The 19801-nt window shown below is 44.0% G+C and overlaps 1 protein-coding gene across 4 annotated transcripts in view; it reads left to right on the top strand.

The window, feature by feature from the left end:
• The first annotated feature begins 11706 nt into the window (after positions 1-11706).
• Positions 11707-19801, top strand: part of LOC121579313 (roundabout homolog 3) — a 291922-nt gene continuing 283827 nt past the window's right edge. For all 4 annotated transcript variants that reach the window (XM_041893800.2, XM_041893798.2, XM_041893799.2 and 1 more), the window contains exon 1: positions 11707-12317. In XM_041893800.2, the coding sequence (XP_041749734.1) occupies positions 12155-12317 (163 nt within the window). In that variant the 5' untranslated portion in view covers positions 11707-12154. The remainder of the gene's footprint in view (positions 12318-19801) is intronic.

The following is a 19801-nucleotide window of genomic DNA, read 5'->3' as shown; positions in this document are numbered from 1 at the left end:
GGATTGATTTGCACTTTTCGCACCAAAGTACGATCATCTCTAGGAGACAGAACGCGTCTCCTTCCTGAGCGGTATGATGCCTGCGTGGTCCCATGGTATTTATACGCCTTCAGGCGTTTGGAAATTGCTCCCAAGGATGAACCAGACTTGTGGAGGTCTACAATAATTTTTTCTGAGGTCTTGGCTGATTTCTTTTGATTTTCCCATGATGTCGAGCAAAGAGGCACTGAGCTTGAAGGTAGAAATACATCCACAGGTACACCTCCAATTGACTCAAATGATGTCAATTAGCCTATCAGAAGCTTCTAAAGCCATGACATCATTTTCTGGAATTTTCCAATCTGGTTAAAGGCACAGTCACCTTAGTGTATGTAAACTTCTGACCCACTGGAATTGTGATACAGCGAATTATAAGTGAAATAATCTGTCTGTATCAATTGTTGGAAAAATTACTTGTGTCATGCACAAAGTAGATGTCCTAACCGACTTGCCAAAACTAAAGTTTGTTAACAAGAAATGTGTGGAGTGGTTGTAAAACAAGTTTTAATGACTCCAACCTAAGTGTATGTAAACTTCCGACTTCAACTGTATATATACTTTTTTTTTTTGGGCGGACACAATTGATTTTCACAAGGTTCGCTCACCTAAAATGCTTGGCCTATTTGAAGTCTGCCAAACAGAAGACAACACAGTGGGAAAGCAATCAAACCAAAGTTTTCTTCTCTTGAAATATCAGGGCTGACAAATAATTCATATTTTGTAACAATCAATACGCCACAGACCCCTTCACTCTTACACACCACTGTTTTCTCTTTATAGTACTGATTGGAATGAACTCGAATCTTCTGAAGCATTCGGTGCATTGATTGCTAGAAAGCGCCCCTTCCCAGTGAGTGGGTAAGGTTGTTTCAGACTGGTCATATCAAAGTCTCACTGCAATGGGTGCAAAGGGCCAGTCTGGAGAAGCACTTGAGAATAGGAGAGATTCAGATTCGAGGACGGTAACCTAAGTGAGACAGATATGGTCTGCGGTTTTGCTAAATTAGCACTTTTGGTTTGGGTGGGGGGTGGTGTTCTAATGCATATTTAAATGAATACTTTGCATTTTTCAGCAAATTAGCTTTTTACAAAAAAGATAAATGGATAGGGTAAGGTAGGGGGTAGAATTCATGAAATGCAAATATCCGAAGGGTACAAATGACAGGGGTGTGTTTTCCAAGTTAATATCCATGGGTTCGTGGCTAATTGTGTCTTTGTTGTGTGATTACGCCGAGATTGCTCAGGGTTTAGAGTCACCGCTGTGGGCTGGAGCCAGCGCTTTGTTTAACTTCCTCCCCTCGTGGCCCCAAGTCTACATTAGGCCCCTGGAGAATGGCTAATCCACAGACCAACAGCATATATGCCCTGTTAACCCGTCTTCCACTGGCTTTCCTACAATGACATATTAGAAAAGTAGGACATGGGTGTTACCAGAACATCCTGTGCTTTTAAACTGCATCGATCCCGAAAGTGTCAGCTATGAGATTTGCGTTTGAATGCTTTGGAGTGAACAGTCAAGTTGACTGATTCGTGATGTGATCGGGGGGAAATGGTGAAATCAGCCATGGCGTTTCCTGGAGAGTTAGTTTGTGAGGCGTGATTGGACACAACCCCCTCAGGAGACAGCGGCCAGCTTGCTCTGGTGGTTTTCTCCCTCTGGCCTCCCAGCTGAATGTATGAACGTACGGAAGCACCAATTATGCCACCCTGGCATATGGGCAGTGCAGAAGTGCCACTCTAATGACGGAGCATGCAAACTGCTTGCCAGCCGAGGGTCAGTGGCGCTCGGTGTTGTTGCCAAAAAGTCACCCAATTACGAGGCACCTCCTTCCCCGATGGGAGTTGTGGATCCAGCTGTGGGAGGGCAGAGGATTCGCGGGCATGGCACACCTGCATCCTGATCGCACCACGGGACTGGCCATCTGTCGCCACCTCCGTCCAGTTGGGACCAGGAGGAGGGGCTTCAGCCGGCTGTCCTATACCCCAGCCCTGGAGCTTCTCAGCAGGGCACAGCCAGACCTGGGTACAGATGTTCTACCCACCCCTGGTGCCACTTAACAGTGTGGGGCCACATCACCACCGATTTTACACAGTCAACTGCAGGTGTGAACAGCAGAAGTCTCGTCTCGCTGTTCGAAAGAGCTCAATGGTCAACCACACCCCATCTCAGCAGACAGACACATCTCTGGGGGAACAGGCTTCCATGGCTGTCACAAAGCCAACAGCAATGAGTTGACATGTGTTGGCTCACGGGTTGCCACTTGATATGCTGACAGGCTAGGGTATACATTGTGTGTGGATAGACATATGCCTCGTTTCGTCATTGACTCCAGTACTGTTTGCGACATTCAAATTAAGAATTTGTTCAAAAGGCTAAGCTCTCAAGTCTAGACACTGCAGACACGTTTGCTGATGACACAACAGTGGTAGGCCTGATTACCAACAACGACGAGACAGCCTACAGGGAGGAGGTGAGAGTACTGGAGGAGTGGTGCCAGGAATATAACAGAAAGTGTGGTGAAGAAGGCACCGAAGACCCTCACGAACTTCTACAGATGCACCATTGAGAGCATCTTGTCAGGCTGTATCACTGACTGGTACGACAATTGCACCATCCACAACCGCAGGGCTCTCCAGAGGGTGGTGCGGTCAGCCCAATGCATCACCAGGGGGCAGGATATTTACAGCACCCGGTGTCACAGGAAGGCCAAGAAGATCATCAAGGACCTCAGCCACCCGAGCCACGGCCCATTCACCCCGCTACGATCTAAAAGGCGGAGACAGTACAGGTGCATCCAAGCTGGGACCGAGAGACTGACAAATATTTTTTTTATTTTTTTTATTTCACCTTTATTTAACCAGGTAAGCCAGTTGAGAACAGGTTCTCATTTACAACTGCGACCTGGCCAAGATAAAGCAAAGTAGTGCAATAAAAACAACACAGAGTTACATATGGGGTAAAGAAAAAAACATAAAGTCAGAAAATACAACAGAAAATATATATACAGTGTGTGCAAATGTAGCAAGTTATGGAGGTAAGGCAATAAATGGGCTATAGTGCAGAATAATTACAATAGTATTAACACTGGAATGCTAGATGTGCAAGAGATTATGTGCAAATAGAGATACTGGGGTGCAAAAGAGCAAATTAAATAACAATATAGGGATGAGGTAGTTGGGTGGGCTAATTTCAGATGGGCTGTGTACAGGTGCAGTGATCGGTAAGGTGCTCTGACAACTGATGCTTAAAGTTATTGGGGGAGATAAGAGTCTCCAGCTTCAGAGATTTTTGCAATTCGTTCCAGTCATTGGCAGCAGAGAACTGGAAGGAATGGCGGCCAAAGGAGGTGTTGGCTTTGGGAATGACCAGTGAGATATACCTGCTGGAGCGCAGACTACGGGTGGGTGCTGCTATGGTGACCAATGAGCTAAGATAGGGCGGGGATTTGCCTAGCAGTGATTTATAGATGGCCTGGAGCCAGTGGGTTTGACGACGAACATGTAGTGAGGACCAGCCAACAAGAGCGTACAGGTCACAGTGGTGGGTAGTGTATGGGGCTTTGGAGACAAAACGGATGGCACTGTGATAGACTACATCCAATTTGCTGAGTAGAGTGTTGGAGGCTATTTTGTAAATGACATCGCCGAAGTCAAGGATCGGTAGGATAGTCAGTTTTACGAGGGCATGTTTGGCAGCATGAGTGAAGGAGGCTTTGTTGCGAAATAGGAAGCCGATTCTAGATTTAACTTTGGATTGGAGATTCTTTATGTGAGTCTGGAAGTTGAGTTTACAGTCTAACCAGACACCTAGATATTTGTAGTTGTCCACATACTCTAGGTCAGACCCGTCGAGAGTGGTGATTCTAGTCGGGTGGGCGGGTGCTAGCAGCGTTCGATTGAAAAGCATGCATTTAGTTTTACTAGTGTTTAAGAGCAGTTGAAGGCTACTGAAGGATTGTTGTATGGCATTGAAGCTCGTTTGGAGGTTTGTTAACACAGTGTCCAATGAAGGGCCAGATGTATACAAAATGGTGTCGTCTGCGTAGAGGTGGATCTGAGAGTCACCAGCAGCAAGAGCGACATCATTGATATACACGGAGAAAAGTGTCGGCCCAAGAATTGAACCCTGTGGCACCCCCATAGAGACTGCCATAGGTCCAGACAACAGGCCCTCCGATTTGACACACTGAACTCTATCTGAGAAGTAGTTGGTGAACCAGGCGAGGCAGTCATTTGAGAAACCAAGGCTATTTAGTCTGCCAATAAGAATGCGGTGGTTGACAGAGTCGAAAGCCTTGGCCAGGTCGATGAAGACGGCTGCACAGTACTGTCTATTATCAATCGCGGTTATAATATCGTTTAGGACCTTGAGCGTGGCTGAAGTGCACCCGTGACCAGCTCGGAAACCGGATTGCATAGCGGAGAAGGTACGGTGGTATTCGAAATGGTCGATGATCTGTTTGTTAACTTGGCTTCGAATACTTTCGAAAGGCAGGGCAGGATGGATATAGGTCTGTAGCAGTTTGGATCTAGAGTGTCACCCCCTTTGAAGAGGGGGATGACCGCGGCAGCTTTCCAATCTCTGGGGATCTCAGACGTTATGAAAGAGAGGTTGAACAGACTAGTAATAGGGGTTGCGACAATTTCGGCGGCTAGTTTTAGGAAGAAAGGGTCCAGATTGTCTAGCCCAGCTGATTTGTAGGGGTCCAGATTTTGCAGCGCTTTCAAAACATCAACTGTCTGAATTTGTGTGAAGGAGAAGCGGGGGGGCATGGGCAAGTTGCAGCAGAGGGTGCAGAGTTGGTGGCCGGGTTAGTGGTAGCCAGATGGAAAGCATGGCCAGCTGTAGCAAAATGCTTGTTGAAATTCTCGATTATTGTAGATTTATCGGTGGTGATAGTGTTTCCTAGCCTCAGTGCAGTGGGCAGCTGGGAGGAAGTGCTCTTATTCTCCATGGACTTTACAGTGTCCCAAAACTTTTTGGAGTTAGTGCTACAGGATGCAAATTTCTGTTTGAAAAAGTTAGCCTTTGCTTTCCTGACTGCTTGTGTATATTGGTTCCTAACTTCCCTGAAAAGTTGCATATCGCGGGGGCTATTTGATGCTAATGCTGTACGCCACAGGATGTTTTTGTGCTGGTCAAGGGCAGTCAAGTCTGAGGAGAACCAGGGGCTATATCGGTTCTTAGTTCTGTATTTTTGAATGGGGCATGTTTATTTAAGATTGAGAGGAAATTACTTTTAAGGAACAACCAGGCATCCTCTACTGACGGAATGAGATCTATATCCATCCAGGATACCTGGGCCAGGTCAATTAGGAAGGCCTCCTCGCTAAAGTGTTTTAGGGAGCGTTTGACAGTGATGAGGGTGGTCGTTTGACCGCGGACCCGTTACGGACGCAGGCAATAAGGCAGTGATCGCTGAGATCCTGGTTGAAGACAGCTGAGGTGTATTTAGAGGGTATATTAGTCAGGATGATATCTATGAGGGTACCCATGTTTAAGGATTTAGGGTTGTACCTGGTAGGTTCGTTGATAATTTGCGTGAGGTTGAGGGCATCTAGCTTGGATTGTAGGATGGCTGGGGTATTAAGCATATCCCAATTTAGGTCACCAAGCAGTACAAACTCAGAGGATAAATGGGGGCAATCAATTCACATATGGTGTCCAGGGCACAGCTGGGGGCTGAGGGGGGTCTGTAGCAAGCGGCAACAGTGAGAGACTTATTTCTGGAAAGGTGGATTTTTAGAAGTAGAAGCTCAAACTGTTTGGGCACAGACCTGGATAGTATGATAGAGCTCTGCAGGCTATCTCTACAGTAGATTGCAACTCCACCCCCTTTGGCAGTTCTATCTAGACGGAAAATGTTATAGTTGGGGATGGAAATTTCAGAATTTTTGGTGGCCTTCCTGAGCCAGGATTCAGACACTGCTAGAACATCAGGGTTGGCAGAGTGTGCTAACGCAGTGAATAACTCAAACTTAGGAAGTAGACTTCTGATATTTATGTGCAAGAAACCAAGACTTTTGCGATTACAGAAGTCAACAAATGATAGCTCCTGGGGAGTAGGAGTGATACTGGGGGCTACAGGGCCTGGGTTAGCCTCTACATCACCAGAGGAACAGAGGAGGACTAGAATAAGGATACGGCTAAAGGCTTTAAGAACTGGTCTTCTAGTGCGTTGGGTACATAGAATAAAGGGGGGCAGATTTCCGGGTGTTATAGAAAAGATTCAGGGCATTATGAACAGACAAGGATATGGAAGGACATGAGTAAAGTGGAGGCAAACCTAAGCGTTGGGTAACACTGAAAGAGATAGTATCTCTAGAGGCATAAATTGAGTCGGTCTGTGAGTGTATGGGTGGAGGGACAAAGGGGCTAACCAAGGCAGGTTCAGCTAGGCTGGGGGTCTACAGTGATATAGTACAATTAGAAATAACCGAAACAACAATAAACTAACCATGTTTGGGCTGAGGCTAAACATAAACAGGATGTAGTACCGTAAAAAGGAACAGTCCAGCAGATATCAGCTGTATAGCTGAGTTATCACAAGGTCCGGTGGTGAAGCGCCAGTGAGCAAGAGGCCACGGCTAGCGTGTGCTACGTCCGTTTTGTTGTAGCCAGCTGGTAGCGACGGAAAAACTGATATGTTCTGGGTCGACAACGCGCAGTGCTGACTGTCCGAATATCCGGCGATCAATGTCCAGTGATTAAAACCAATCCCCGCGGAAAAAAAAAAATCAAATGTTCTGGGTGAAACACCGCCAGCTGTGGCCAATAGCAAGTAGCTAGTTCAGTAGCTAGTTCAGTTTAGTGAGTAAGCGTGTGCTAACGGGCCAGGGCTAGCAGATGGATGGAATCTTCGTGGTTACGTCGTAACCACATCAGACGATTTCGTCGGCAGACCAGTCGTGTAGGATCGGCGGGGCTCCGCGTCAATCCTAGGTGGTCCCGTCCAGTTGATAGAGAGGTAGATAGCCGGGAGATGGGCCTAGCTCAGGTTGATTAGCCAGACCACAGCGTCCGTTTTGTTGTAGCCAGCTGGTGGCGATGAATCCGGAGTTAGAGGTCCAGTGAATCCGGCGGAAGAACTGATATGTTCTGGGTCGATAACGCGCTGTGCAGACTGGCCGAATATCCGGTGATCAATGTCCAGTGATTAAAATTGGACATTGGAAATAGCTTCTATCTCCAGGCCATCAGACTGTTAAACAGTCACCACTAGCCGGCCTTCACCCAGTACCCAACTTGATAGGGCTTGAATAAAATTGGCAAATATTGTACAGTCCAAGTGTGCAAAGTTCTTACAGACTTACCCCAAAAGACTCACAGCTGTAATCGCCGCCAAAGATGCTTCTACAAAGTATTGACTCAGGGGTGTGAATACTTATGTAAATTAGATATTTCTGTATTTCATTTTCAATACATTTGCAAAAATTGAAAAATGAAATGAATATTTATTGATCACGTACACTGATTTGCAGATGTTATCGCAGGTGCAGCGAAATGCTTGTGTTTCTAGCTCCAACAGTGCAGTAATACACTGATAACATCTGCAAATCTGTGTACGCGACCAATAAACTTTTATTTGAATGAGTCACGGATTTCCACAGCCCCTGTGCTTCAGCAAAAGAGACTGAAGTCGTCACAGAGGTCAATATGTAGAAGAGTTCAATGCCATCGATTCCTTAGACAAAACCCCATCTCCTAGGCCTTGGCAGCTTCAATACAGTATACAGAAAAGGTCAAAATCGTCTCAGAGAAGACCAATGAACAACATAACTGACTTCTCACTCCTTGTCTGGGAGTTTTCCAGAATGCAAAGTTTAGTCAATAAACGATTGCGCTGTGTTTCTTCTCACTTTGTTGAATCAGACTAATTGTTGGAGGCGCTTGGGGAGAGGATGGAGGAGTGGGTGGTAATGAGAGTTCAATTTTGATGATGTTCTCAAGCAGGGGAAGAAAAAACACTGGACGCCATGACGCAGGCTCTGCTATTGATCTCCAATCTGAGCTCCGAATGGAACACTTCAGTTAGAGACCACTTTTTAAACACTGCCACTCAGGAGGAGAGTCTGGGAATGAAAAAATTATATGAACTGTCACTTTTTATCACTTCCAAGAGTGACCATCAGTGGTAACTGTAGATGGAGGACCCAGACAGTACAAATGACAGTGTGATCAAGAATTCCTGGTAGCAATAGGTTGTACTGCCATAATGGCCTTTTAACCTGTCATAGGAATTACATAATGCTTGCCATTACTTGACATTAAAGACATCTGACGCAACATTATAATGAAGCATAAGCGCAAGAAGTGGATCTCAAAACCTGACCAGGGAAAACTCCAGGCCGAAGTTATGAGCAATATCAGCTGCACACGTCTTAAAATGTTTGCATTTGGAAGAACAAAGCCATTGGCATGCAGTGGCTGTGAGTTTGGACCGTGTCCTAATATACCATATTGTTCCTGTGTGTTCTGACCTGGCTGTGCTTTTATTTCTCATCACACTGCACCCTGCATTTACCAGCCAGAGTACAGAGATTACGGGCTGCATCCTAAACAGTCATTTGACACCACAAGCCCTACATTCGCCAGCTCGCCACTTCCAGCCAGAACGCTGATGGCCTGTCTCTTACTAGGGCCAAACATGCTCCAAACAATACAACCAAAACTGATCTCCCTTAACAGTGGGAGAGTACATACTCAACACTGTTTGGTAGGCAAAACACAGTGGCGGTGTAGCGATAAAATGCAGAACGCAGTAAAAAGTGAAGTTGGGGTTCACATTGCATACGTAATAGAGAAGGAAAGATAATGTATTCGCCAAGCATGATACTATGGCAGTTTATTGCAACAGAGAACAATAATTACATGATATGTATGGCTGAAGTGAGAAACCAGGGAGCATGCAATCATTACAACGTAATTACACTCATCTTTGCTGTGGTATTTTATTACAAGCTTATTATGGTTGATTTATGGTTGTGATAAAACTGTTGTTTTGGCGTCAAAAATAATTGTGACCATGTAACAGACATTTGTCAAAGTCATTTCCATTTTAAATCAAGCTTTAATCGTGTCAGGTTACGTCAATGACATTTGTTATTTCAGTACCTCTTCTGAGACAAGGGATGCAGCAGTGCCATCATTTTCCAACTCCATCTTTGCTTGATTTAAGTGAGTTCATTTTGTTGGAATACTATTTACTGGTTCATTTCCAGGGCTATTATTAGATGGTTTGGCAGACAAATGATCGTCTTTGTGAGGCGATATATTGAAGGCAATAATCCACCTCAGACAAATGTAATATGATTCCAAATGGGAACATTATGGTGTGGATGTGTGTCTCCCAGTGGGTGTTCATTGTGCCTGTTAGAAAATAAGATATGGCTGTGGAGGATCTACTCGTACACCTAAGCAGATGATGGAGTAGTTATCGAATGTGTCTGTGTGTTTCTTTTCTTTTCGAGAGAGAGAGAGAGAGATTGTGAGAGCATGCTTTACTGGTAGACCACATCCACATGTTGACGCTGCCATGTAGACTATCACCTATAGAGATAATCTATGCATTGCTTTCACCTCACCAGCTACTACCGAGGCACTTCAACATCTACACTGGCGAATTGGTGTGAGGTCTGAGTGTGGGTTGAGGGATGAGATGATGCAACGGCTTTCCGCACATAGCCTGAGAGGCTATCGATCTACTGCATGGGGTCCATACCATCCCCATATTGTAGGCTGATTAGAACCTGATGTGGAATCTTCTGGCACAGCTGCCCCATGAATGGAAGACCCCTTAAAATGAGCGTTCCAGAAAGTTCCCCTGGAAAACGGTGCAGGATGGGGGTCGTCACGCCAACTTTGTGGAGGGGATGGCTCCCATTGTCCCCGACACAGAGCGGGAGGACCCGATGGGGGAAAGGCTCTGCTAATAGGAGTCACACTGACGCTGTCAGCAGGGGGCTGCACCACCCGGACCACCCCAACACAAACACACACACACGCCAAGTTTAACGTATTAAGAGACATGTACAAACACTAATTTAGGGACATAAAAATTCACTAGCATATACACATGCACACATTCAGACACATACATCACAAATGTGTTGGCCCACACACACGTATATATTCAGTATTTCTTACAAGCATACAAATACACAGACACACACAGCATGCATGTGTAGATATCCACATGTACATACATCCACAAGCCCACATTCATGCATACACATGCACACACATACGTCTACGTTCATGCATGCGCTTGCATTTAATGCTTATGATAGACTGTATATTCAGTGATCCTCCACTGATAGGATAGACTGTATATTCAGTGATCCTCCATTAATAGAATAGACTGTATATTCAGTGATCCTCCATTGATAGGATAGACTGTATATTCAGTGATCCTCCATTGTGCTGAGCGTCACTACACCCTTTAGACTTCACTAGTAATCTTAGACACTATTTTACCTACAGTTTTAAGGAGTCACATTATCTTTCACTAACAGACCACTTCCTTTTCACTAGTAGCCTTAAACATTATTTTATTGATCTGAAATGGAGTATGAAATCATATCTTTCTGTCTTATAGAAACAGATTGACAGTGAGCTGTTCTGTAGCAGCTCAGATGTGACGGCTAGATAAATCACGCTCTCTTATTTTTGGTTTAGTTTTTATAAAGGAGAAGACATCAGCTCGTCTTTCATAGTGAGATTAAATGAGAGTTGATGCCACACCATCTTGTGTTGTTGACCAACCACCAGCGGATGTCTTCCTTTTGTTGTAGAGGTTTTAATCACACAAAAAGTGATGACATAATTACAAAAGTATCATGAAACATGTTTTTATCCTAAAAATGCTGACTACTGTATATAAATGTTAGACTTATGAAATTAGATTTGCAGCACGATAGCAATTACCTCACTGGATACCCAATGAAGAGATCAAAATCAGTTTGGGATTATTGAAATTGTGTTTGACAATGATTCCTCATACATATTTCATAGACGCAACACAGCATAGTCATAAATCATAATACATACATGTATCAATTGAACTAGCTGTGATTTAGTCGTCTGCTCCCACTATAATGGAAATCATGTTTTGAAAGCATTGTTTGGAATCTATTATAAATGCTCATTAATAGTCACAGATAGGAGTGGTGGGTGGGTTCCAGCTCATTGTCAAGTTGTACAGTCATTGATAGTTTGACATTATAAACAGTAGCAGACAGCATGAGTTAGTGTCAGTTCATGTTTGTTTATTTTACTGCATTTGTGTGTGTTCATTCATTTATGGGTGACCGTATATGCCTGTGCGTGTATCTATGCCTCTGTGTGTGTGTGTGTGTGTGTGTGTGTGTGTGTGCACGTCCCGCGCTGTGTTAAGACAGTGACAGTGTATTCTCCCTCTTCCCTTGTGCCTCCAGGGATGATTATTAATCCAATAATTAAACATTTATTGCCGACAGCACCTGCTCTCTCTCTCTCCCGGACCCCCGGGGACCCCATCACACCATTCCAGGAAGCTTGAGGATAGGAAGAGAGAGAGAGGAAGGGAGGGCTAGAGAAAGGGAAGGAGGGACACAGGCTGCAAGAGGGAGGGGTGGAAAAAAGAGCAGGCAATCCAAAGGGTCATCAGATAGAAGCTAGATTCTTTCACACTGGTGAGGTGTTTTTGTGCGGCGGCAGATGCCGTGTGAAGTTATGTGATTCCAGAACAAAAGGAGAGCAGGGGAAACAATCCGATGCGCTCAGAGGAGGAGAATAAAAGAAAGGGAAGAATAGAAAGAGGGGTACCCCCCAGTGTGACAGCCCTCGGAGCCTGACAGTTAATGAGAAAAGTTTGCCTTTTTATCCGCTCTCTGCCTTCCGGCCCCTAGACTTTTACCTACAAAAGACAGTTTTTTAAAAAGTGTAAGACTTTGCTGAATTACCATTGAATCCAGCATTGGGACACTCATAATACATTGAGGACACTCATTTAACACTTTTCACACAACGAGAGAGTGGGAGCCAGAGAGTCGCTCATATAGTCTCTCATAGAGCTGAAAGGAGAGATAGAAGAGAGGGACGGTGGTCCTCCTCTTTGACAGCTATAGAGGCAAGATGCTGCGTTACCTGATCAAGACCCTGCTCCAGATGAACCTATTCACAGACACCCTGAGAGACCCGTCCAACAGCAGCGAGCTGCTCTTCAACCTCTCCTCCATCCCCTCGTTCAACACCTCCCTGCTGCTGGACTGGGGCAACTTCACCGCCAGCATCAACGGTGAGTGGAACACTGACATTTGTGAAGGGTGTTTCTCTCTGCTGGCTTACATTGTATGTATGGTGATATATGTCTGAGGCTTTGTTGAGTGGTAGAAAGAAGAAGTAATAATGCTTTTAATGTTATCATAAAAGCAAATGTAAAGCCAGCTTCAATAGTGAGTAGACCGCGGTCTGCCACTTCTTAATGGTGCCTCTATCGGCTTATTTCCAAAAATGACTTGATGTTATAAGTTGTATCATTGTATAAGGTGCTGTAAGTGTGGGGCTTTGTTGAGTGGTAAAAAAAAGAAGGAATGTGGACCACTGACACTCCTCTTATCTAGTGTTTCTCTCTGTTGTCTTATTGCAAAGAATGACTGACTGTTATAAGATTTATCAGTGTATGTGTGTTAAAGCTACTGTATGTGTGGGGTTTTGTTGAGTGGTAAAAAAATAAGTAAGAAGAAGTACTGTGTTATCATGAAAGCAAATGTAAAGCCAGCTTCAATGGAGTGGACCACTGTCTGACACTTCACAATGGTGTGTCTCTCTGTTGTCTTATTGCAAATGATGACTCACTGACTGTCATAAAGTTTATCATTGTATGTTTTAAAGTGTGGGGCTTTGTAATGTGGTAATTCTATAGTGTAGAAAGAAGAGTAAGAATAGTTATCTTGAAAGCAAGTGTAAACCTTAAAAATTACAGACTTTATGTTAATTGTTAATTTCAAAGAATCCCTCACTGACTGGCTGACTGATTGGCTGACTGACTAGGTATGTGTGGAGCTCTCTTAAGTGTTAATTTGAGTGTAGAGGGAGATCAGAAAGAAGTAAAGAAGAGTTGGCATGAGAGAAGATACAGTGAGGGAAAAAAGTATTTGATCCCCTGCTGATTTTGTATGTTTGCCCACTGACAAAGAAATTATCAGTCTATAATTTTAATGGTAGGTTTATTTGAACAGTGAGAGACAGAATAACAACAAAAAAATCCAGAAAAACACATGTCAAAAATGTTATAATAATATTTGCATTTTAATTAGGGAAATAAGTATTTGACCCCTCTGCAAAATATGACTTTGTACTTGGTGGCAAAACCCTTGTTGGCAATCACAGAGGTCAGACGTTTCTTGTAGTTGGCCACCAGGTTTGCACACATCTCAGGAGGGATTTTGTCCCACTCCTCTTTGCAGATCTTCTCCAAGTCATTAAGGTTTCGAGGCTAACGTTTGGCAACTCGAAACTTCAGCTCCCTCCACAGATTTTCTATGGGATTAAGGTCTGGAGACTGGCTAGGCCACTCCAGGACCTTAATGTGCTTCTTCTTGAGCCACTCCTTTGTTGCCTTGGCCGTGTGTTTTGGGTCATTGTCATGCTGGAATACCCATCCACAACCCATTTCAATGCCCTGGCTGAGGGAAGGAGGTTCTCACCCAAGATTTGACGGTACATGGCCCCGTCCATCGTCCCTTTGATGCGGTGAAGTTGTCCTGTCCCTTAGCAGAAAAACACCCCCAAAGCATAATGTTTTCACCTCCATGTTTGACGGTGGGGATGGTGTTCTTGGGGTCATAGGCAGCATTCCTCCTCCTCCAAACACGGCGAGTTGAGTTGATGACAAAGAGCTCCATTTTGGTCTCATCTGACCACAACACTTTCACCCAGTTCTCCTCTGAATCATGTTCATTGGCAAACTTCAGACGGGCCTGTATATGTGCTTTCTTGAGCAGGGGGACCTTGCGGGCTCTGCAGGATTTCAGTCCTTCACGGCGTAGTGTGTTACCAACTGTTTTCTTGGTGACTATGGTCCCAGATGCCTTGAGATCATTGACAAGATCCTCCCGTGTAGTTCTGGGCTGATTCCTCACCGTTCTCATGATCATTGCAACTCCATGAGGTGAGATCTTGCATGGAGCCCCAGGCCGAGGGAGATTGACAGTTCTTTTGTTTTTCTTCCATTTGCGAATAATTGCACCAACTGTTGTCACCTTCTCACCAAGCTGCTTGGCGATGGTCTTGTAGCCCATTCCAGCCTTGTGTAGGTCTACAATCTTGTCCCTGACATCCTTGGAGAGCTCTTTGGTCTTGGCCATGGTGGAGAGTTTGGAATCTGATTGATTGATTGCTTCTGTGGACAAGTGTCTTTTATACAGGTAACAAGCTGAGATTAGGAGCACTCCCTTTAAGAGTGTGCTCCTAATCTCAGCTCGTTACCTGTATAAAAGACACCTGGGAGCCAGAAATCTTTCTGATTGAGAGGGGGTCAAATACTTATTTCCCTCATTAAAATGCAAATAAATTTATAAAAAATTTTACATGCGTTTTTTCTGGATTTTTTTGTTGTATTCTGTCTCTCACTGTTCAAATAAACCTACCATTAAAATTATAGACTGATCATTCCTTTGTCAGTGGGCAAACATACAAAATCAGCAGGGGATCAAATACTTTTTTACCTCACTGTATATAGTCTGCTGACTTTGATGGATGGTCATTTTAAAATAAATTTGATATTTGAATGTGAAATTATATTTCATTTTGCGGTTTAATGTCAATTTAGTTGTTATTTGTCTGTCATGATGAATAGATTGTCTTGTAACTTGTTTAAATTGCAGTGAGACAAGATTGAATGAGAGAGTTTCTCTGCCTACAGCAAGGAAACAGGATGCATTGTCTTTGGAAGACTTATTCACAATTTAACATCATATTTTTGGTATCTCAGATTATTCTGGCAGTTCTCACATAGAAACTTAATTGGGAGGAAGGATGTTTGACATTCTTTTTACATTTGTATCACAATTTCTTTTGGGGAAAGTGACAATTTTAGGCCCTTTTTAGATATATAGTACATGCCTCCTGTAAGACCCTATGATCTGTAAACCGTACATGATACAGACAACATCTTGGTGTCATCGTTATACTCCGTATAGTGTGCACTGTGCTCTAACATGGATTATGTCTAGATTCTGAAATACACATTTTCACATTAATTTATTCAACATAAAAAATATTAATATAAATATCGGAAAAATATTTTCCTCTCCCGCTGCCGTGGAATCAAACAACAGGCAGCTAGGCAGACGGTGTAATGGGAAGCTCCTGCTGTGCCCTGCTCCTCTGGCTCCTATAATGATGGGGTAGGGATAGGAAATGGGGAGGGGAGAGTTGGGGAGGAGTTAAGTGAAGGGAAGGGTGTGTTCACCTTGATGTTTCTCTAATGAGCTCCCCTGCTCTGGGTGCACCAATCAATATTTTAATACTGGCCAACACACACAAACACACTTCCACTCATGCCTTGGCACTCAAGGTTATGGGCGTCCCATGGTCAGGTATATAGGCTATATCATATGTTATGGTTGGTTTAAGTTGCAGTATGCTATAATCTGAGGATTACACTGGGGAGTTGAGAAATTGCTGTTGATAGATGTTGACTGAAGCAGTTTTATCATTGCAATTAATGTTATGATTGATCTGACTTTCGTTCTTGCTTGATTTGTCTTTTTTTTGTGCATTCTTTCTTTCTTCACTATATTTCACCAGCTTTTTAGAAACACAATCTTTTGTATCCATTCTCCCCCCCTTTCTTCTCAGAACACTTCCGACATCTTGACTAATAGTATTTTTGTTTGATAAATATCCAGCTGCTTCCCAGCTTGTCACTGCAGATTGATGTTTGTGAGTCAGAGAGTGGCGTGGGGAGGGTTAGCGAGTGTGTGAGTGTGTGTAGGGGGTGTATTGTTGCAAGGGGCAGGGGGGCTGTATTTTAAAGGCGAACGTGTGGGAAGTAAATTTGCTTTTGAAATGCAGCCTCCCGATAAGCTGCTTATCTCAGCGGTGGGCGCATATTGATAATGCTGAGTCTAGAGCCTCTCTTTTTCCCTCTGTCCATCGGTCTCATCACAGAGCCCTAATGGAGTGCAGATAGAGATGGAGAGGCAGTCCACTCCTCAGATCTATAGGAGCACAATGAGGGAGGAGTGTAAAATGTAAAATGAGTGTGCCGACTGCCGAGGCAAACAAGGCTCCAATAAGATACGTTTAGAGTGTAAATGACCGATGTTCTCTCCAGGAAGCATCACACAGTAACAATGGTATAGTCCTTGCTCTACTAAACCTGCCAAGACTAGGGGAACTAAACAAGCCAGAGAATGACAAGGACAGGTAGAGGAGGCCTGAAGGTTAGGAGGTGTCAGAAAATCTTTATGGACCTCAGCAGCAGTACCGTTGTCTGGTGTAGTGGGCTTCATCCCAGGAATGTAAAGAAGGGACTTATCGTGAGCCCTGCTCTTTAAGATGCCTTTGCTCTCCCGCTATATCTCTTTTCGTTTTTTCTTCCCGCTGGTTCTCCAAGCCAGGACTGGAGGACCAGGGGGCAGTCAACCTAAGGGTGCCCAGGCGAGAAGCTCGACAGCGGGGCAGAGTGCGGGCAGCCTGCTAGCGTCCCCCTGGAGCCTCATCGACTGTAGGGGAGAAAATCGATGTTGCCCTATAACCATAACCAATCCTGGAAATAATGGTGAATTTGTTCAAACACAGTCTATAGTGGACCACAGCGGTTAGGCTACAGTCTATCCATTATTTTATCCTCTATCTCTCCCTCTCTGACTCTCACTTTCCCTCTCTCACTATCCCTCTCTCTGTATTCTCTTTGTTTGACAATGTTGTCTGCGTAGTTCCAGTCCCTTTATCGCACCTAGTTTACTGCGATTCAATGGACTTTGTTGGGTTTGCGCATTCAGCAGTATTGTTGATTGATGTTCTTATAGGGGTGATGGGAGGATCATATTCGGAGGCATGGAATTACTTTTGTGGGCTGAGATAGCTGTGTTTGAGGAGGCTCACAGTAAATATTGACGTTTGTCAGGCATTTGACTGTTTCTGGTGACTGCTTTTTTCTGTTATCGTTCAAGCACATTATTTCTTCCTTTGAGGTTGTTCTTATGACCTTCAGAAAGGTGGATTGAGGTTGCGGCCCTATAGACATGGAATCACTGGTCACTTTAATAATGGAACACTAGTCACTTTAATAATGTTTACATACTGTTTTACTCATTTCATATGTATATATTGTATTCTACTGTATTTTAGTCAATGCCACTCCGACATTGCTCGTCCTAATATTTATATATTTCTTAATTCCATTCTTTTACTTTTTAGATTTATGTGTATTGTTGTGTATTGTTAAATACTTCTGCACTGTTGGCTAGGAACACAAACTTTTCGCTACTCCCGCAATAACATTTGCTAAATATGTGTATGTGACCAATACATTTTGATTTGATTTTGATTAGGAGTATCTGAATTAGTTTGAGCTTTGCCATGTGAGTGTGTGTGAGTGTACATGTGTAGGTCTGCATAGTTCATATAAGTACTCAGTTGCTCAGTTGCTAATTGACAGGTTAGATTGTACACATCATAATTACAACATGTCAGCTAAACTTGTCTCTTTGGGCCTCCTATGATTATGTGAACTAACTAACAGACAGCCCTAGTCCTAAATGTTAATACCTTCTGTTCAGAGATATCCGCAGGTTGCTAGTGAATGGATCCTATAGAAGCCTATAGAGTGTGGAGGAAATGGTTTTCAGTGTTAAAACCCTGGCTCTGTGGGAGTGTAATCCCTGTGCTCTAATTAGGGATGTGGGTGTTGTGGCGAGGTGGCCAACATGCGTGTGTGTGTGTGTGCTAATCCCTCTGTGCTAATGTGGCCATTTGTCTGCTCATCGAGGTCAAGTGGGCTCCCCTTTGCGCTCTTTTCACCAAGCCATATCAAGCCAGGTCATTCATTCAACATGTTCACCTGTGAGTGTGTTTGTGCGTGCATGTGTGCTGTGTGTGTGTGTGTGTGTGTGTCAATTATCTTTCAATATGCAAATCCAGAGTATGTCCAATCTGTTTTTATCCTTAAATAGTCATGACAGAAACAAAAAGTCTAGTTTTATAAGGTGTACTGTACATCAACTTTCTTGTTTTGTTTTAACTTGATGGGTTCAATTTGCAGCTTTAGAAAACACAGAATTTAAAACGCAATAGCTGGAACCGAACCTGCTGTGCCTGACACTGCTGGGGAGCGCAATCAGCGTGGTATGGTTGTGATGTGTGTCCTGAAGAAGGTGCGCTGAGTGGGTGCACACACTTCCTGTGCCAGAGCGCTCCGTGGTGTCTGTCAGGTGTGAGAACACACTGTCAATCTGACGGGGTGTGTATATTGTGCTACATTGACTCACTGTCGACCCCCTGCATTTACCTGGCTCTGTCCCAGCTCTGAGAGGGAGAGAGGGAGGAGAAGAAGGGAAGAAGAGAGAGGTGAGCTGCATAAATTGTGTCAATGTTAGGGTCCATATCGGATAAGAAATTGTGGACTACATGAACTGATGCACTATCACTAGTATGAGACAGAGAGAACGACAGGGAGTCAGAGGGAGAGACAGAAAGACATGGTTAGAGACAGACAAACGGTGAAAGGTGCCCTACTGGCACTTCCCCACTCCAGTATTCCTAATTTATTCACTGGGAATGGGTGGTCAGTAATGCATTATTAATGGTATGCTGGAGAGCTTTTCTGAAGCCAAACATGTTTATTCATACTGTAGCCAAGGACTGGGAATGCCAGGTGTCCTCCTATTCTCTTCACCTCATCTCCCCACTCTCCCAAAGCCTGCCATCAGTAGACCCGTGCCACAGTGGCACACACACATGGATCCACACACACACACACGGATCCACACACACACACGGATCCATGCGCACACAAAGACACACACACACAGATGCACACGCACTCTTACACATACACACATGCACTTTTCATAAACAGCATGCACCAGATAAACCGTGGCCACCATCATTAAATCTGACCTTTTCCAGTCTTCTGTTGCCAGTCATGAGCTCGGCACAAGGCTCTGGGACTTTGTAGTAAGACAGAAAGAGAATGACTGATTCATAGGAAGACCAAGTGGCTGCTGGCTACCTAGACTGGCAGGCCCAGGCCCATAGACCAACAGAGAGCTCTTTATTCCTCCCTGTGCCATTTCAATAGAGACCTATTATCATGGTTAAGCTGAAGAAATACAGTGCCTAGCAAAGGTATTCATCCCCCTTGGCATTTTCCTATTTTGTTGCATTACAACCTGTAATTTAAATGGATTTTTATTTGGATTTCATGTCATGGACATACACAAAATAGTCCAAATTGGTGAAGTGAAATGAAAAAAATAACTGGTTTAAAAAAAATCTACAAAATAAATAACAGAAAAGTGGTGCGTGCAAATGTATTAGTTACATAAAGTCCACCTGTGTGCAATCTAAGTGTCACATGATCTGTCACATGATCTCAGTATATATACACCTGTTCTGAAAGGCCCCAGCATCTGCAACACCACTAAGCAAGCGGCACCACCAAGCAAGCGGCACCATGAAGACCAAGGAGCTCTCCAAACAGGTCAGGGACAAAGTTGTGGAGAAGTACATATCAAGGTTGGGTTGTAAAAAAATATCTGTAACTTTGAA

The sequence above is a fragment of the Coregonus clupeaformis genome, chromosome 13 (genome assembly GCF_020615455.1).
Source record: "Coregonus clupeaformis isolate EN_2021a chromosome 13, ASM2061545v1, whole genome shotgun sequence".
Lineage (NCBI taxonomy): Eukaryota > Metazoa > Chordata > Actinopteri > Salmoniformes > Salmonidae > Coregonus > Coregonus clupeaformis.
Note: the sequence above shows the minus strand (reverse complement) of the source record. Positions and strands in the feature narration are given on the sequence as shown.